Genomic DNA, 15395 nt, shown 5'->3' with positions numbered 1-15395 from the left:
AATTCTTTGTCATTCAGTTAGATTGAAACAAGTTCTTAGAGTTTATCTTTAACTTTTTTTATTTTGATTAGCTTTTGTTATAATTTTTTCACTTCAGTCTAAAAAGTATATAATTTGGTCACCCTTTTTAACATTTCTCTTTCGTATTCTTAATGCTATAGAACAAGTATGTCTTCAGTCCTCTCCTTTTACTAAAAACCAAATAGGAGATATTTAATGAATTTAAGATTTCTTTATTATCACTATTTATTTTACGCCAGACTTTGTGCTGTAAGTTTAACACACATACTGTTGTATTAAATCTGCATGAAAACCCCATTTTATAGATGAAGATACTCGAGCCCCAAGTAGTTACGTAACTTGCCAGATTTAACTCCACTGCCCGTGGTTAGAAACATAATACTGTAATAACTTTGCCTAAATCCATGATTGTACTGAGCACATCTCTAATTTCTTTTCCTTAATAATGAGTTCTACAAGTAGAATTAATAGGTCGCCTTTTTTTTTTTTGTCGTTAGCATTGATGTATCTTTTTATGTTCATTCTTCAGTATATATTAAGAAACGCCTGGTTTTTGCAAGGCCTTGTGCTTGGGAGCAAAAAACTGACAAACTATTTCAAAAAAGAAACAAAGATTGTTATAGTCTAATAAGGAAGTTATTTTAATAAAATAATTATAATACAATTTTGAAAGTGATAAGTACAAAAATGATGTATATCATTTTTATATATATTCCTATAGCATATAGTATATATTCCTATATATATTCTTATATATATGCTACAGGAATGGGAGGGCATATGAAATTAGTTATGCTTTAAAAACATTTCCCGTTAGATTATTTTGTTTGTTTTTGCGTCAGACTATTTTGAAAATGTATAGGAAGGCTTGAACTCAAGAAGTTACTGCCATTAGAGAAATGTCAAAATATCTAAATAATCTTTAATGGAAAATACTCTGGAAACTCTTAACTTTTAAAATACCAGGTTTCTTTTTTTCTTTTTAATATTTTGTAATATGTCGTTCATTGACTTCTGGAAGCTCTTGATAGATATCTCCATTTCACCACCTACTAAGTTCAAATGTAGTATCTGTCTTCTGTATTTTCTACTGTTCTTAATTTTGTGAATTGCTTAATTGAATATTTTTGAGCACCCATTTTTGTGTAAAATACTATGCTAGATAAAATTAGAAATTGAGAGATACAAAGGAGGTGTAAGAAAGATTGTATCTGGTTTATTGAGAAAACTACATTATTTGTAAGTACAAAATATGAGCTAGCATATAATTAAGTGCTAGTTTATTTGTGCATGAGACAAATATTAAATACTACTCTCTGTCAGCTTTGTTAGAGTCAGGAGATGTCAGAAAGCAAGATTAAAGATAATTGAGACAGTAAGAAAATATACAAATAAAAGTTGACTCCAAGTACACGGAGCCTGGGCTACCTTGGAGATTAATAACACTATTCACGTAGAGATAGGGAAGTTGTGATGAGCATGCTGATAGAGGGATAGAATTGAATAGTGTCCTTGGAAATAGGAACCATCCTTCAAAAAGTGCCAAGAAGGGATTGTGATTTTTTTTCCCCTGGATTGAAGAAACTTGTATATCTTTGAAGAACATAGAGAAAAAAGCCAATAAGAAGAAAGAAATTGAAATGTTTAAGTAAGGAATATCTGTTAGGAGCAAAAAAAATGCATAAGAAGAAAGGAGTTAATCCCAGGTGGTTTTGTTTCTTTGGCAAATTGGAGGAGAGGTCATTTATTGGAAGTAATGATAGCAGTTTGCAGTTGGAGGCTTAAGTGAGAAAAGGTAATACATTTACATAGTCATCATAGGGAAATTTGAAAGGAAATCAGCAAGCTTTCAATAAAAGTATAGATGGGCAGTAGAAAGAGTTTGATTGAAAATGGATAGCAAGATCTGTAGTAGGACTGTGTAACTTCTTGTTTTTCTGTTAGGGCTTTATCATCTTGGAGCAAAAATAGAGAAAACTGATAGTGGGTCAGGAAGATAACAGTGTTAAAGTCAAACTTGAATTTGAATCTCTGCTATCCGTATCATTGGTTGGGTGACTTTGGTTAAGTTATTTAATCCATATGAGCCTAAGTTTTATCATGTCTAAAACTGGCGTAATACCTCTATTGCAAATTATAGTATTGGATGAGATCTTGTTGGAAAATCCCTCACAAGTTCTATAAATGTTAATTCCTTTTTCTTTTTCTGCAAAGAGTGAGTCAGTAACAGCACAGTAAGGATGACATTTAAGGGCCTAATTATAATTCCAGGCTGAGTGGGAACTCTAAAGTAGCCAGGAATAATCTCTTGGACTGAGTAAAAGCGAGGAGGAGTTGAGTGATTAAAGGTTCAGGAGTAGATACGGTGACATAGGAAAATGATAGTAAAGGAGGCATGCTACAATAGAAGAATTGCTTCATTTGCTGGAGAAAACTGAATGTATTGAATAAGGAGTGGACATGAAATTAGTAGGGAGAAAAAGAAATGGGAAGTAACATTCTGAGGTTCATCAACAGACATACTGGAATCGGAAAGCAATAATTACTGGCAAGAAGGTAAGACAGACCTTGATACAGGTGCTGAAATGTATCGTGAGGATAAAGAAATGAATTCTGGTAGATGTTGAAAAAAAAAAGTAATGATTCAAGGAAGGCAGATAAGACTTGGCGATGAGAAATAAAGCAAGGATGCTTATTTCATGATCCCAAGGTGGTAACCCCACCCATTCTTTCTAGAATAGTAGTACAGCTGAAATTGCTGTATAAGACAGTTTATTTACCTGAGAAGTTTGAAAGAAAAACCTGGGAAATTGGTTTAGAGTAAGAGAATTTACAGATAACAAAAGGAAAATTAGGGGAATGGAGGAATAGGTACATATAGCCCTGAAAGTTTAGATTTAGGAAAATGAAAGAGAGGTTTGTGTCCCATGGAGGGGAAAGAAAGAGAGAAAGGAGAGAGAGGAGAGGGAGGGAGAGAGAGAGAGAGGGAGGGAGGAAGGAAGGGAGGGAGGGAAGGGAAGGAAGGGAGGGAGGGAGGGAGGGAAGGGAAGGAAGGAAGGAATCTTTGAGATGGGAAGCAGAAGGAAGGAAGGAATCTATCTTTGAGATAGGAAGCAGATTGGAACTACTATTAGAGCATAAGATGTGGAGTTAGACTGGCCTGGAGTCATGGCATATTAGCTAGTTGTGTGATTATGGAGAAATCAATCACTGTGCCTCAGTTACTTACTGCAGAGTAAAGAGATTGAGCTAAACCTTTGAGGTATTGTTAGGACCCTCCAAGAACCCTGTTCATAATTCAAGAACAGTGCTGTCCAATTCTGCAGTGATGGCAAGATTGTATTTCTGGGCTGTCCAAGATTGTATTTCTGGGCTGTCCCAGTGCATACAGTAATGGCTGTGTGCACTTGGAATGTGGCTAGTGTGACTAAGGAACTGAATTTTATTTTATTTTTTTGAGATGAAGTCTCACTCTGTCATCCAGGCTCGAGTGCAGTGGAGCAATCTTGGCTCATTGTAACCTCCTGCCTCAGCCTCCCGGGTGGCTGAGATTACAGGTGCGCACCACCATGCCCAGCTAATTTTTTTGTATTTTTAGTACATGTGGGATTTCACCATGTTGGTCAGGCTGGTCTTGAACTCCTGACCTCAAATGATCTGCCCTCCTCAGCCTCCCTAATTGCTGTGATTACAGGTGTGAGCCACTGTGCCCGGCCCGGAACTGAATTTTTAACTTAAAAATTTTTTAATTAAATAGCCACCTATGCTACTGACTATTATATTGGACAACATAGTTCTGGCCAAATCACTTTTGGGTTTATTTCTTTTCTATGTCAACAGGTCTTTTATGCCTTTCCAACATTGGCTGTCTAATCTAATCATTTTCATCATAATTGATTTCTTTTGTTAAAAAAACTAGGAAAGGAAAAATAGTAAAGACATGGAATGAACCCAAATGCCCTCAATGATAGATTGGATAAAGAAACTGTGTTACATATAAACCATGGGATACTATGCAGCCATAAAAAGGAATGAGATCATGTCCTTTGCAGGGACATGGATGAAGCTGGAAGCCATTATCCTCAGCAAACTAATGCAGGGACAGAAAAGCAAACACCACAGGTTTTCACTTACAAGTGGAAGCTGAACAATGAGAACACATGGACACAGGGAGGGGAACAGCACTCACTGGAGCCTGTCAGTGGAGGCCAGGTGGGGAAAACATTAGGGAAAAGAGCTAATGCATGCTGGGCTTAATACCTAGGTGATAGGTGCAGCAGACTACCATGGCACACATTTACCTACGTAACAAACATGCATACCCTGCATGTGTACCCCAGAACTTTAAAAATAAATAAATAAAAAGAAAAAAACTAGGAAGGGAAAAACATTATTATCTTGTTTGGTGTCATTTGCTAAGTAGCTCATGCATGAACTGTTGAATGAAACTTTTAAGAATGACAACTAAATATGATAGTTAAGATGTTTTTGACCAGTGAATTGTTTGGTATTGTAGTACAATTCTTAGACCTAGTGGATCGTGTCGATGTGTTTAGTTTGCTAATATGTGGAATACTGAAAGTGATTCTGTGTGTATTTCTAGACTATTGTGGAACTCTCTGAAGAGCGAGATGGTCTTCATTTTCTACCCCATGCCTCTTCATCTGCACAGTCACCCTGTGGTTCTCCAGGCATGAAGCGAACAGAAAGTCGACAACATCTGTCGGTGGAACTGGCAGATGCTAAAGCCAAGATAAGAAGGCTTAGGCAGGAATTGTAAGTTGCTGATTTTTGAGGTTCATTGAATTTATATGGTCCCAAAGGTGACCTAAACAATATTTTTAAGCTTATGGAAATATTGCTAGCTTGTGTCAGTGTTTTCACAAGTATGTGTCAAAATGAGAAAAATAAGGAGGTTGGCATAAGATTTTCCTATTGTTAAATCTAAACAGTTTAAAGGATGCCTTTTATTCTGGATTTATGGCCTTTCTAGCCTTCTAGTATGTATTTTTTTAAATAAAATAATGTATGTTTTTAAATAAAATAATGTCCTCATTTGGCAAATTGGGGCTGTTAATTTTTTGTCTTTACATTCCTTGAAATCCAAATTACTAGGAACTACTGATGGAGATCAGTAAGTCTAACTCTTTTAAAATTAATGTTTTGCACCTATTCTCCCCCCCCAAAATTTAATGTTTTAAAAGACTGAGTTCTTTGCATTATACTGTTACCAAAAAATAGTTTCGTGTATGTATCTTGCATTGAAATGCCTGAGTTACGTACTTAGTAAAGGTAAATACAGTCATGTGCCATATAACGATGTTTCAGTTAACAATGGACCACATATATGATGGTGGTCCTGTCAGATGACAATGGTGCTGAAAAATCCCTATCATCTAGTAACGCCTTGATGTTCCTGACCCTGTGTATGCCTAGGCTAGTGCGTGTCTTAGTTTTTAACAAAAAAGTTTAAAAGTAAAAAAAGAAAAATGCTTATAGAGTAAGGATATAGGCCAGGCGCGGTGGTTCACACCAGTAATCCCAGCATTTTGGGAGGCTGAGGCGGGCGGATTGCCTGAGGTCAGGAGTTCAAGACCAGTCTGGCCAACATGGTGAAACCCCATCTCTACTAGAAAATACAAAAAAATTATCCGGGCATGGTGGGGTGCGCCTGTAATCCCAGCTACTTGGGAGGCTGAGGCAGGGGAATTGCTTGAACCAGGGAGGTGGAGGTTGCAGTGAGCCGAGATGGTGACACTGCACTCCAGCCTGGGCGACAGAGCAAGACTCTTGTCTCAAAAAAAGAAAAAAAAAAAGCATGAGGATATAAAGAAAGAAAATATTTTTGTACAGTTGTACAATGTGTTTATGTTTTAAACTAAACGTTACTAAACATTATTATAAAACAGTTAAGTTTAAAAATTTTAAAGTTTATTATATTAAAAACATGGCCGGTGCGGTGGCTCATGCCTGTAATCCCAACACTTTGGGAGGCCGAGGCGGGTGGATCACTTGAGGGCAGGAGTTCAAGACCAGCCTGGCCAACATGGTGAAACCCTGTGTCTATTAAAAATACAAAAATTAGCCAGGCATGGTGGTAGGCACCTGTAGTCCCAGTTACCTGGGAGACTGAGGCAGGAGAATCGCTTGAACCTAGGAGGTGGAAGTTGCAGTGAGTCAAGATCACACCACTGCACTCCAGCCTGGCCAACAGAGCGAGACTCTGTCTCAAAAAAAAAAAAAAAAAGTACCATTTTTTATCTTTTATACCTATTTTTACTGTACCTTTTCTATGTTTAGATATGTTTAAAAACACAAATACTTAACCATTGTGTTACAGTTGCCTGCAGTATTCAGTACTGTCACGTGCTGTATAAGTTTGAGAAGCAATAGGCTATACCATATAGCCTAGGTATATAGTAGGCTATTACCATCTAGATTTGTGTAAGTACTATATGCTCTGTGATGTTTGCCCAGTGATGAAATCACCTAACTCGTTAGAGTGTATTCCCATATTTAAACGATGCATGACTGCATTCAGCTTTGATTAGTGCTGATGAAATTGTATTTTCTTAATTTTAAGACCATTACAGAAAAGTAAGTGTAAATGTTACATAGGCATTCCTTGGTGAACCACAAGTAAAGATATGTGATCAGTCTCTGCTGGAGATTTGTTTTCATTTTGTACTTTTAAAAGAACAAAGGATTTTTGTTGTGGGGGCCTTTTTTTTTTTTTTTTTTGGTTTGGTTTCTTGGAATTTGGGCTTCAGAATATAGATTTTAAATTTAAAACCACAATGTAGCAATTAAATTTATTTACTGATTATTTAAAGTAGTTAAAGAAAGTGATTGAATATGCAAGGTAGAAAAAATATTACAGTCCATAGGAAAATTTGAAAATAAAAAATAACAGCTTTCATTTGTGGATGTCTGCATTATTACGTATCTATTGAAATGAACACGCCCATGATATTCTATAAACAGCTGCACCAGGAAAATTAGGGAAGAGATTGCTGTTATTAGTTTGACTGGCAGTTAATGGATAGTCTAAATAGTGAACACTAGTTTGCTCCATATAATTTAGCACAATCTTCTCCAGTCTTTAGATAAAGCATGCAATTAGAACCGTAATGATGGCTGTGAATTCGTTTAAGGTTTTGCACTATGTTCAAATTTAAGTTTTAAATAAAATTTACTTGGACATAGAGTATATTAAAATTCCAGACAACTTGAGGAGATTGATGAAATTTGGTTTTCTAATACTGATCAGAAAATGTAAATGGATATTTTTAATGGGTAAATAAATGTGCCAGTATTGTAACTAGTATTCCCAGTAACTAGCTTTTCAACAAATACCATCTAATATCTTCGTTGCCCTTTGAAAATGTGTTTCTTTATGGATTTCTTCTATTATTAAAAAGAAGTAAATCTCCTATTAGTTCTTTTTATTGGGACAAATCTCTACTAAAGTGAATGAAGTGCAGAAATCATGGTAGACAAAAACAGCAGGTTGCCTTATACTGAATGGAAACTATACAATAAGTAATTACAATCAGAAAGTGCAAATTAACAGCATACTCATTTATGGGGCAGTACATTATGATATAATTGCTTTTGATTTATAAACATATAGAGTAAAAGTATAATTTGTGATGAGTGAAAAAAGTAATTTTTAAATTTAAAATAGTAATTTCACTTTTATGCAGTAGTTAATACTACCAAAGACTCCCTTTAACTCTGCCTCCATAAATCACATGTTTTGAAAGAATTTTTCTAATATATACTATTCATTATTTTTCAAAAAAATAAAAGACTTATTGAGATATAATTCACAGGTCAGAAAATTCATCCTTTTAAAGTGAACAATTCAGTGGTTTTTTCATAGAGTTTATTCATAGAGTTGTGCAGTCATCACACACCAATTTCTTGTTTTTTTGTTTTTTTGTTTTGAGGTGGAGTCTCACTCTGTTGCCCAGGCTGGAGTGCAGTGGCGTGATCTTGGCTCACTGCAACCTCCGCCTCCCGGGTTCAAGCAATTCTGCCTCAGCCTCCTGAGTAGCTGGGATTACAGGCGTGCACCACCATGCCTGGCTAATTTTTGTATTTTTAGTGGAGACGGGGTTTCACTATGTTAGTTAGGCTTGTCTTGAGCTCCCGACCTTGTGATCCACTGCCTCAGCCTCCCAAAGTGCTGGGATTACAGGAGTGAGCCACTGCGCCCGGCCCACACACCAATTTCCCGACATTTTCATCACCACAAAAAGAAACCCCATATTTAGTAACAGTCACTATCTTTGCCCTCATCTCCTGGCAATCACTAATCTACTTTTTGTTTCCATGACTTTGCCTATTCTGGACATTTTATTGTATAAATGGAATCATACAATACGTGCCTTTTGTATTTACTTCATTTACTTAGCATAATGTTTTCCAGGTTCATCCATGTTGTAGCATGTATCAATACTTTGTTCTTTTTAGAGTTGAGTAATATTCCACTGAATGGATATACTGGATTTTGATTAGCAATTTTTCGGTTGACGGGCATTTGAATTCTTTCCAGTTTTTGGCTATTAGGAATAATACTGCTATGAACATTCAGGTGCATATTTTTCTGTAGACATCTGTTTTGAATTCTGCGTGTTAACAGATATAAGGAATGGCCAACATTCAACATTGTGAACATAATTAATGCCACTGAATTATATGTTTAAAAATGGTTAAAATGAGGCGGGCATGGTGGCTTACGCCTATAATTCCAGCACTTTGGGAGGCTGAGGCAAGAGGATTGCTTGAGCTCAGGAGTTTGAGACCAGCCTGGGCAACAGAGGGAGACCCGTCTCTACAAATAATTTTTAAAAATTAGGGGTGTGGTGGCACGTGCCTGTGGTCCCAGCTACGTGGGAGCTTGAGGCAGGAGGATCACCTGAACCAGGAGGTCAAGGCTGCAGTGAGCTGGGACTGCACCACTACACTCCAGCCTGGGTAACAGAGTGAGACTCTGTCTCAGATGGGGGAAAAAAAAAACCTGAAAAAATTCTAAATACTTCTGGGTCCCACGCAGTTCAGATAAGGGATACTTAACGTGTTTCAAATGCCTTTTAACTTGTAATGCACTTTTAGAAATCTGTCCTAAAAGCCAGGCACAGCAGTGTGCACCTGTAGTCCCAGTTACTTAGGAGGCTGAGGTGGAATTCTTGGGCCTAAGAGTTCAAAGCAAAGCTGGGCAACATAGTGACACCCTTTCTCTTAAAAAAGAATAGAAAAAGAAAACTGTCCTGAAATACACAGGATTTTATGTATAGTAGTGAGCTTATTTACTAAAAGATTATATAGTACAATGAAAAATGGAATCCACTTAATAAAGTATGGTTTCTCTAGCAAAGGGAATATTTTTCTACCATTAAAAATTATGGTTTTGGGCTGGGCACCATGGCTCATGCCTGTAATCCCAGTGCTTTGGGAGGCTGAGGCAGGAAGATTGCTTGAGGCCAGGAGCTCAAGACCACCCTGGACAACAGAGTGAGAACCCATCTCTACAAAAAATTAGCCAGAAGTGGTGGTGCATGCCTATAGTCCCAGCTATTCCGGACGCTAGGCAGGAGGATCACTTGAGTCCAGGAGTTCAGGGTTGCAGTGAGCTGTGATCATGCCACTGCACTCCAGCTTGGGCGTCAGAGTGAAACCCTGTCTCTTAAAATATATACATACGTATATTTTTAATAATATGTTTTAAATAATATACACATTATATTTTATAATATATATTAATATATAATGGTTTTGAAAAATGTAAGGGCACAAGGAGATGAGAACAATAAGTTGTTTTATACAGTGAACATTTACTTTATTATTATAGAACAGAAGGTAGAAAAATAGAGATAGTGAGTAGAGGCTTATTTTAAGGAGCTTGACTGTGAAGGAGAGAGAAAATGGAGATTAGAAGTAAAGCCATTCTAAGAGAAAAACTAATAGAAGAAATTTGAGGATGTTTATAGGCTACAGGGCAGAAACCAATAGAGAAGTAAAGATTTTAGTATCTTAACGGCAATTGGAAGTATGTAATTTCCTTTCAGCCACTGTAAATGTTGAAAATAGTTGGAGACCCTTATAAGTCTTAGACACAGGTAGAACTGCCTTGCATAAAAATTCTTAGCTTAGGCTGGGCACGGTGGCTCACGCCTGTAATCCCAGCACTTTGGGAGGCCAAGGCAGGTGGCATCTGAGGTCAGGAGTTTGAGACCAGCCTGAGTAACATGGTGAAACCCCGTCTCTACTAAAAATAAAAAAATTAGCCCGCATAGTGGCGGGCACCTGTAATCCCAGCTACTGAGGCAGGAGAATTGCTTGAACCTGGGAGGTTGCAGTGAGTCAAGTTTGCGCCATTGCACTCTAGCCTGGGTGACAGAGTGAGACTCTGTCTCAAAAAAAATTCTTAGCTTAACTGTCTGTGACTGCAGAGAGTGAGGAAGAGAGAAAGAAGAGTGGAAATGGAAAGGCAGGAAAGATGAAAAGAGAGAAAGGGAAAAACTGTATTACATACTATGAGAACATTAGCCATTGAGGTCAGCCTTTGGAAAACATTAGGGAAGAGGTTTTATTAATGGCATCTAATTATATAAATTCCTAATATCTATCTTTTTTTTCTCTTCTAGATTAGGATTATGGCTAATACTATGTTCAACTAGTTATTTAGTAATGATGATACATTTACATTAACGCAGATGATGATCACAGTTTTCAAAAATAGTATACTTAATGAATATATTTTTGCATTTAAGGGAGGAAAAGACTGAACAGTTGTTGGATTGTAAACAAGAACTTGAGCAAATGGAAATAGAACTCAAAAGGCTGCAACAAGAGGTTTGTACCTGGAATATCTATTATTTAGGACCACCAAGTAATTGGAAATTGATTTTGTTCCTTGTAACTTACAACCTTTACTTCAATGCTTTATGTAAATAAAAGAGGTTCCTGAGGCTTCAAGAGATTGGATGACTTTTTCAGAGTCTCTCTCTTCAAAAATGTCAGAGCCAAACTTTCTTCCATATTAATGCTATTCAAACTCTGCTAAGATTCAAAAGAGCTACTTAGGACTGGGGTAGTTCCACATTTTTCTTTTTGATGTATTTGGCTTCTGTGGCCTTGGAAGCTAGAACACCTCTACTGTAAACTATGCTCTTTATGTGTATCTCTCTGTGTCTCTGCTCCCTGATAGTGCTTTATGCTAACTTATATATGATAGAATGCTTTTTGATTTTTTTCACTTTTCCTATTAAATAAGATTAAAACTTTTTAAAAAGTATCTTTATTTTACAGCAGCTTCTTCTTTTTTCACCTTAAACCAAGAGTAATTAATAGTTCCCTTTTACAATCACTCTAATGTTTCATTTTTATTTGGGGTTAGTGTATGAGCTCTTTAATCCATAAGTGCTAAGGATTAGGATAAGGCTGGATAGTTGTTTCTTCCCTTAACTTCCCCATATCTGACATTTTAGATGCAGGGAGTACTGTAATTGCAGGATCATAAACTGAGACCTTCATAGATAAATGAGACTGGGCTTCATAGTCTTTATTTCTAGACATGCTGTGGCTGCTTTTCTGCTTGTTGGCAGCAGGGTTTTTTTTATGTATGTTGGTTTTCTCTAAAGCGGTAGTTTTCTCTAAAGGTTCTCTCTAAAGCAGTCTTTTTGGTCTCAAGCCTCCTCACCACTGTTAAAAATTAATGAGGATTGGTTTAATGTGGATTATATCTATTGGTATTTACCATATTAGAAACTAAAACTATGAAATTTTAAAAACTTAAGTCTGGCCGGGTGTGGTGGCTCACGCCGGTAATCCCAGCACTTTGGAAGGCTGAGGCAGGTGGATCAAGAGATCAGGAGTTCGAGACCAGCCTGGCCAACATAGTGAAACCCTGTCTCTGCTAAAAATACAAAAAATTAGCCGGGCGTGGTTGTGGGCACCTGTAATCCCAGCTACTCAGTAGGCCGAGGCAGGAGAATTGCTTGAACCCGGGAGGTGGAGGTTGCAGCGAGCCGAGATCATGCCATTGCACTCCAGCCCGGGCAACAGTGTGAGACTCTGTCTCAAAAAAAAAAAAATTAAGTCACATGGGTTGGGATCAGTGGCTCATGCCTATAATCCTAGCACTTTGGGAGGCCAAGGCAGGTGGGTTGCTTGAGCCCAGGAGTTAAAGACCTGCCTGGGCAACGTGACAAAACCTCATTGCTACAAAAAAATGAAAAAATTAGCTCCACGTAATGAGGCACGCGCCTGTAGTCCCAGCTACTTGGGAGACTGAGGTGGGAAGATCACTCGAGCCTGGGAGGTCGAGGCTGCAGTGAGCTATGAATGTGCCAGTGATCAGCCTGGGTGACAGAGTGAGACCCTGTCTCAAAGGAAAAAAAAAAAAAAGTCATTAAAAAAATAACCCATTCCATGTTAGACTCCATCTCTAAAATAAATAAATAGGTTGGGCGTGGTGGCTTATACCTGTAATCCCAGCACTTTGAAAGGGCAAGGCAGGCAGATCACTTGAGGCCAGGAATTCAAGACCAGCCTGGGCAACATGGCAAAACCCTGTCTCTACTGAAAATACAAAAATTAATTGGGTGTGGTGGCACACACCTGTAATCCCAGCTACTTGGGAGGCTGAGGCACAAGAATCGCTTGAACCTGGGAGGTGGAGGTTGCAGTGAGTTGAGATTGTGCCACTGCTGCACTCCAGCCTGCGTGACAGAGTGAGACTCTGTCTCAAAAAAAAAACAAAAAAAAAGGTAGATGAATAGATACATAGGTATTTTAATGAAATAACCATTATTTTCCAAAACAAAGAATAATTCAAAGAATGGTACTATTTTACATTTTTGCCGATCTCTTTAATACCTTGCTTAATAGATGACTACTACTAGATTCTCATAGCTGTTTCTGCATTTAGTCTGTTAAGATGTCACACACCACGTAGCCTCTGGAAAATCTTTACTGTGCCCTCATGAGAGAATGAAAGTGAAAAAGACAAATAATGTCTTAGGTTATTATGAAAATAGTTTTGACCTCCTGAACTCCCTGAAAAGGTTTTCAGGGCCCACAGAAGACCCTGGATTACACTTTAAGAACTACTATCCTAAAGGATTACAGTAAGGCTTTTAAAAGGTTGGATTTTAATATTTGTCTCAAATGACATTAATATATGCACTAATTATTTTATTTGGAAGCATTAAAAAAAGCAAGATTTTGGTATGTCACAACATATCTATAGAAACTTCTATACAGTAATTAATGATTTATTTTAGTAATATTGTTTGCCTTTTCTGTGTTTTTACCATCTTTTATTTTAAAATTAACTTTTTCACCATAAATTAATTGCAAATGGTTGTGTTACATAGATGTTAACTTATTTTAAAATATCCTGAATATTTTTTACATTCCTGACAGATAGCATGATATTTAAAAAATATGAACATAAATGTATATATATGTTTAAAATACTTCAATTTTTTAAAAAAGACTTTAAAAAAATTTTAGCAACGTATCCAAGATAATGAAAAAAAGTAGGCCGGGCGCGGTGGCTCACGCCTGTAATCCCAGCACTTTGGGAGGCAGAGGCAGGCGGATCATGAGGTCAGGAGATCAAGACTATCCTGGCTAACACAGTGAAACCCCATCTCTACTAAAAATACAAAGAATTAGCCGGGCGAGGTGGCAGGCGCCTGTAGTCCCAGCTACTCAGGAGGCTGAGGCAGGAGAATGGTGTGAACCCCGGGGCGGAGCCTGCAGTGAGCCGAAATCACGCCACGGCACCCCGGCCTGGGTGACAGCGAGACTCTGTCTCAGAAAAAAAAAAAAAAAAAAAAAAAAAAAAGCGTTTGTATCTCCCCACTTAAAAAACAAATTTAGATATAATTTACATACCATAAAATTTATCACCGGAGTGTGGTGGCTCATGCCTGTAATCCCAGCACTTTGGGAGGCTGAGGCAGGTGGATCACCTGAGGTCAGGAGTTTGAGACCAGCCTGGCCAACATGACGAAACTCCATCTCTACTAAAAATACAAAAATTAGCCGGGCATGGTGGTGGGAGCTTGTAATCCCAGCTACTTAGGAAGCTGAGCTAGGAGAAGAACCTGGGAGGCGGAGGTTGCAGTGAGCTGAGATTGCACCATTGCACTCCAGCCTGGGCAACAAGAGTGAAACTCCATCTCAGAAAAATAAATAAATAAATAAATTTATCAAATTGTGCAACAAAGAATAACAAGTTGATAACAGAAAATAATTAAAATATAATTTTTAATTTTTATTTAGAACATGAATTTGCTTTCGGATGCTCGCTCTGCCAGAATGTACCGAGATGAATTAGATGCACTTCGAGAGAAAGCAATCAGAGTTGATAAGCTTGAAAGTGAAGTCAGCAGATATAAAGAGAGACTACATGATATTGAATTTTATAAGGCAAGAGTTGAGGTATGTTGCATAATTAACCATTTTTTTTTTCTGTGTTAGAATTTTAACACATTTAAAATGCAGTTAATAAACATGAGAAACTCTTGAAATGGTGAACAAACAGTAAATACATTTGGGTATGTTTATTTTATGATAGATTAGCATATTGCTCTTAGTTAGACTTTTACAAAAGGGATCTGTGGATATTACTAATTTTATTGAACTCTTTGGGGCTCTTCTTTCATTCCTTTTCTTAGCATCATATATAGAGCAGACCTTTGAAGTCCTTCCCTTGTAGTCAAAATATTTACTTCTATTAATTTCAGACTTTTTCCCAAAAGTGAAAGCAAAACATAATTTCAGATTGCTTCTTAACTGAGATCACTAAATTAAGATTAATGAAGCCTATATATATGCAAACAAATGAAAAAATATTCTAACTTGATAGTTACAGTTCAGTGTTACATGCAGTTGAGTTTGACAAGAATTTGACAGGTCAGGCTGGGTGCGGTGGCTCACGTCTGTAATCCCAGCACTGGGAGGCTGAGGTGGGCAGATCACCTGAGGTCAGGGGTTCGAGACCAGCCTGGCCAATGTGGCAAAACCCCGTCTCTACTAAAAATACAAAAATTAGCCGAGCATGGTGGTGCATGCCTTTAAGCCCAGCTACTCAGGAGGCTGAGGCAGGAGAATCGCTTGAACCCAGGAGGTGGAGGTTGCAGTGAGTCGAGATCGCGCCACTACACTCCAGCCTGGGCGACAGAGTGAGACTCTGTCTCAAACAAAACAAAAAAACAGAATTTGACAGATCTTGTATCTTCTTTCTCAGTTAATTTCCTCATTATCTGTAAACAGGAGATTTTGGTCAGTTTCAGTATTAGGATAAGAAGGAGGGAGTATACAAAATCAAGAAACGAAAACATAAGAGAAAGTAG

The 15395-nt window shown here is 37.6% G+C and overlaps 1 protein-coding gene across 9 annotated transcripts in view; it reads left to right on the top strand.

The window, feature by feature from the left end:
• Positions 1 to 15395, top strand: part of CCDC88A (coiled-coil domain containing 88A) — a 134398-nt gene that overhangs the window by 60672 nt on the left and 58331 nt on the right. For all 9 annotated transcript variants that reach the window (XM_030826988.1, XM_030826987.1, XM_030826986.1 and 6 more), the window contains 3 exons: positions 4625 to 4797; positions 10800 to 10881; positions 14323 to 14481. In XM_030826988.1, the coding sequence (XP_030682848.1) occupies positions 4625 to 4797; positions 10800 to 10881; positions 14323 to 14481 (414 nt within the window). The remainder of the gene's footprint in view (positions 1 to 4624; positions 4798 to 10799; positions 10882 to 14322; positions 14482 to 15395) is intronic.

This window comes from Nomascus leucogenys, chromosome 14 (genome assembly GCF_006542625.1).
Source record: "Nomascus leucogenys isolate Asia chromosome 14, Asia_NLE_v1, whole genome shotgun sequence".
Lineage (NCBI taxonomy): Eukaryota > Metazoa > Chordata > Mammalia > Primates > Hylobatidae > Nomascus > Nomascus leucogenys.
This window is presented reverse-complemented; position numbering and strand designations above follow the sequence as displayed.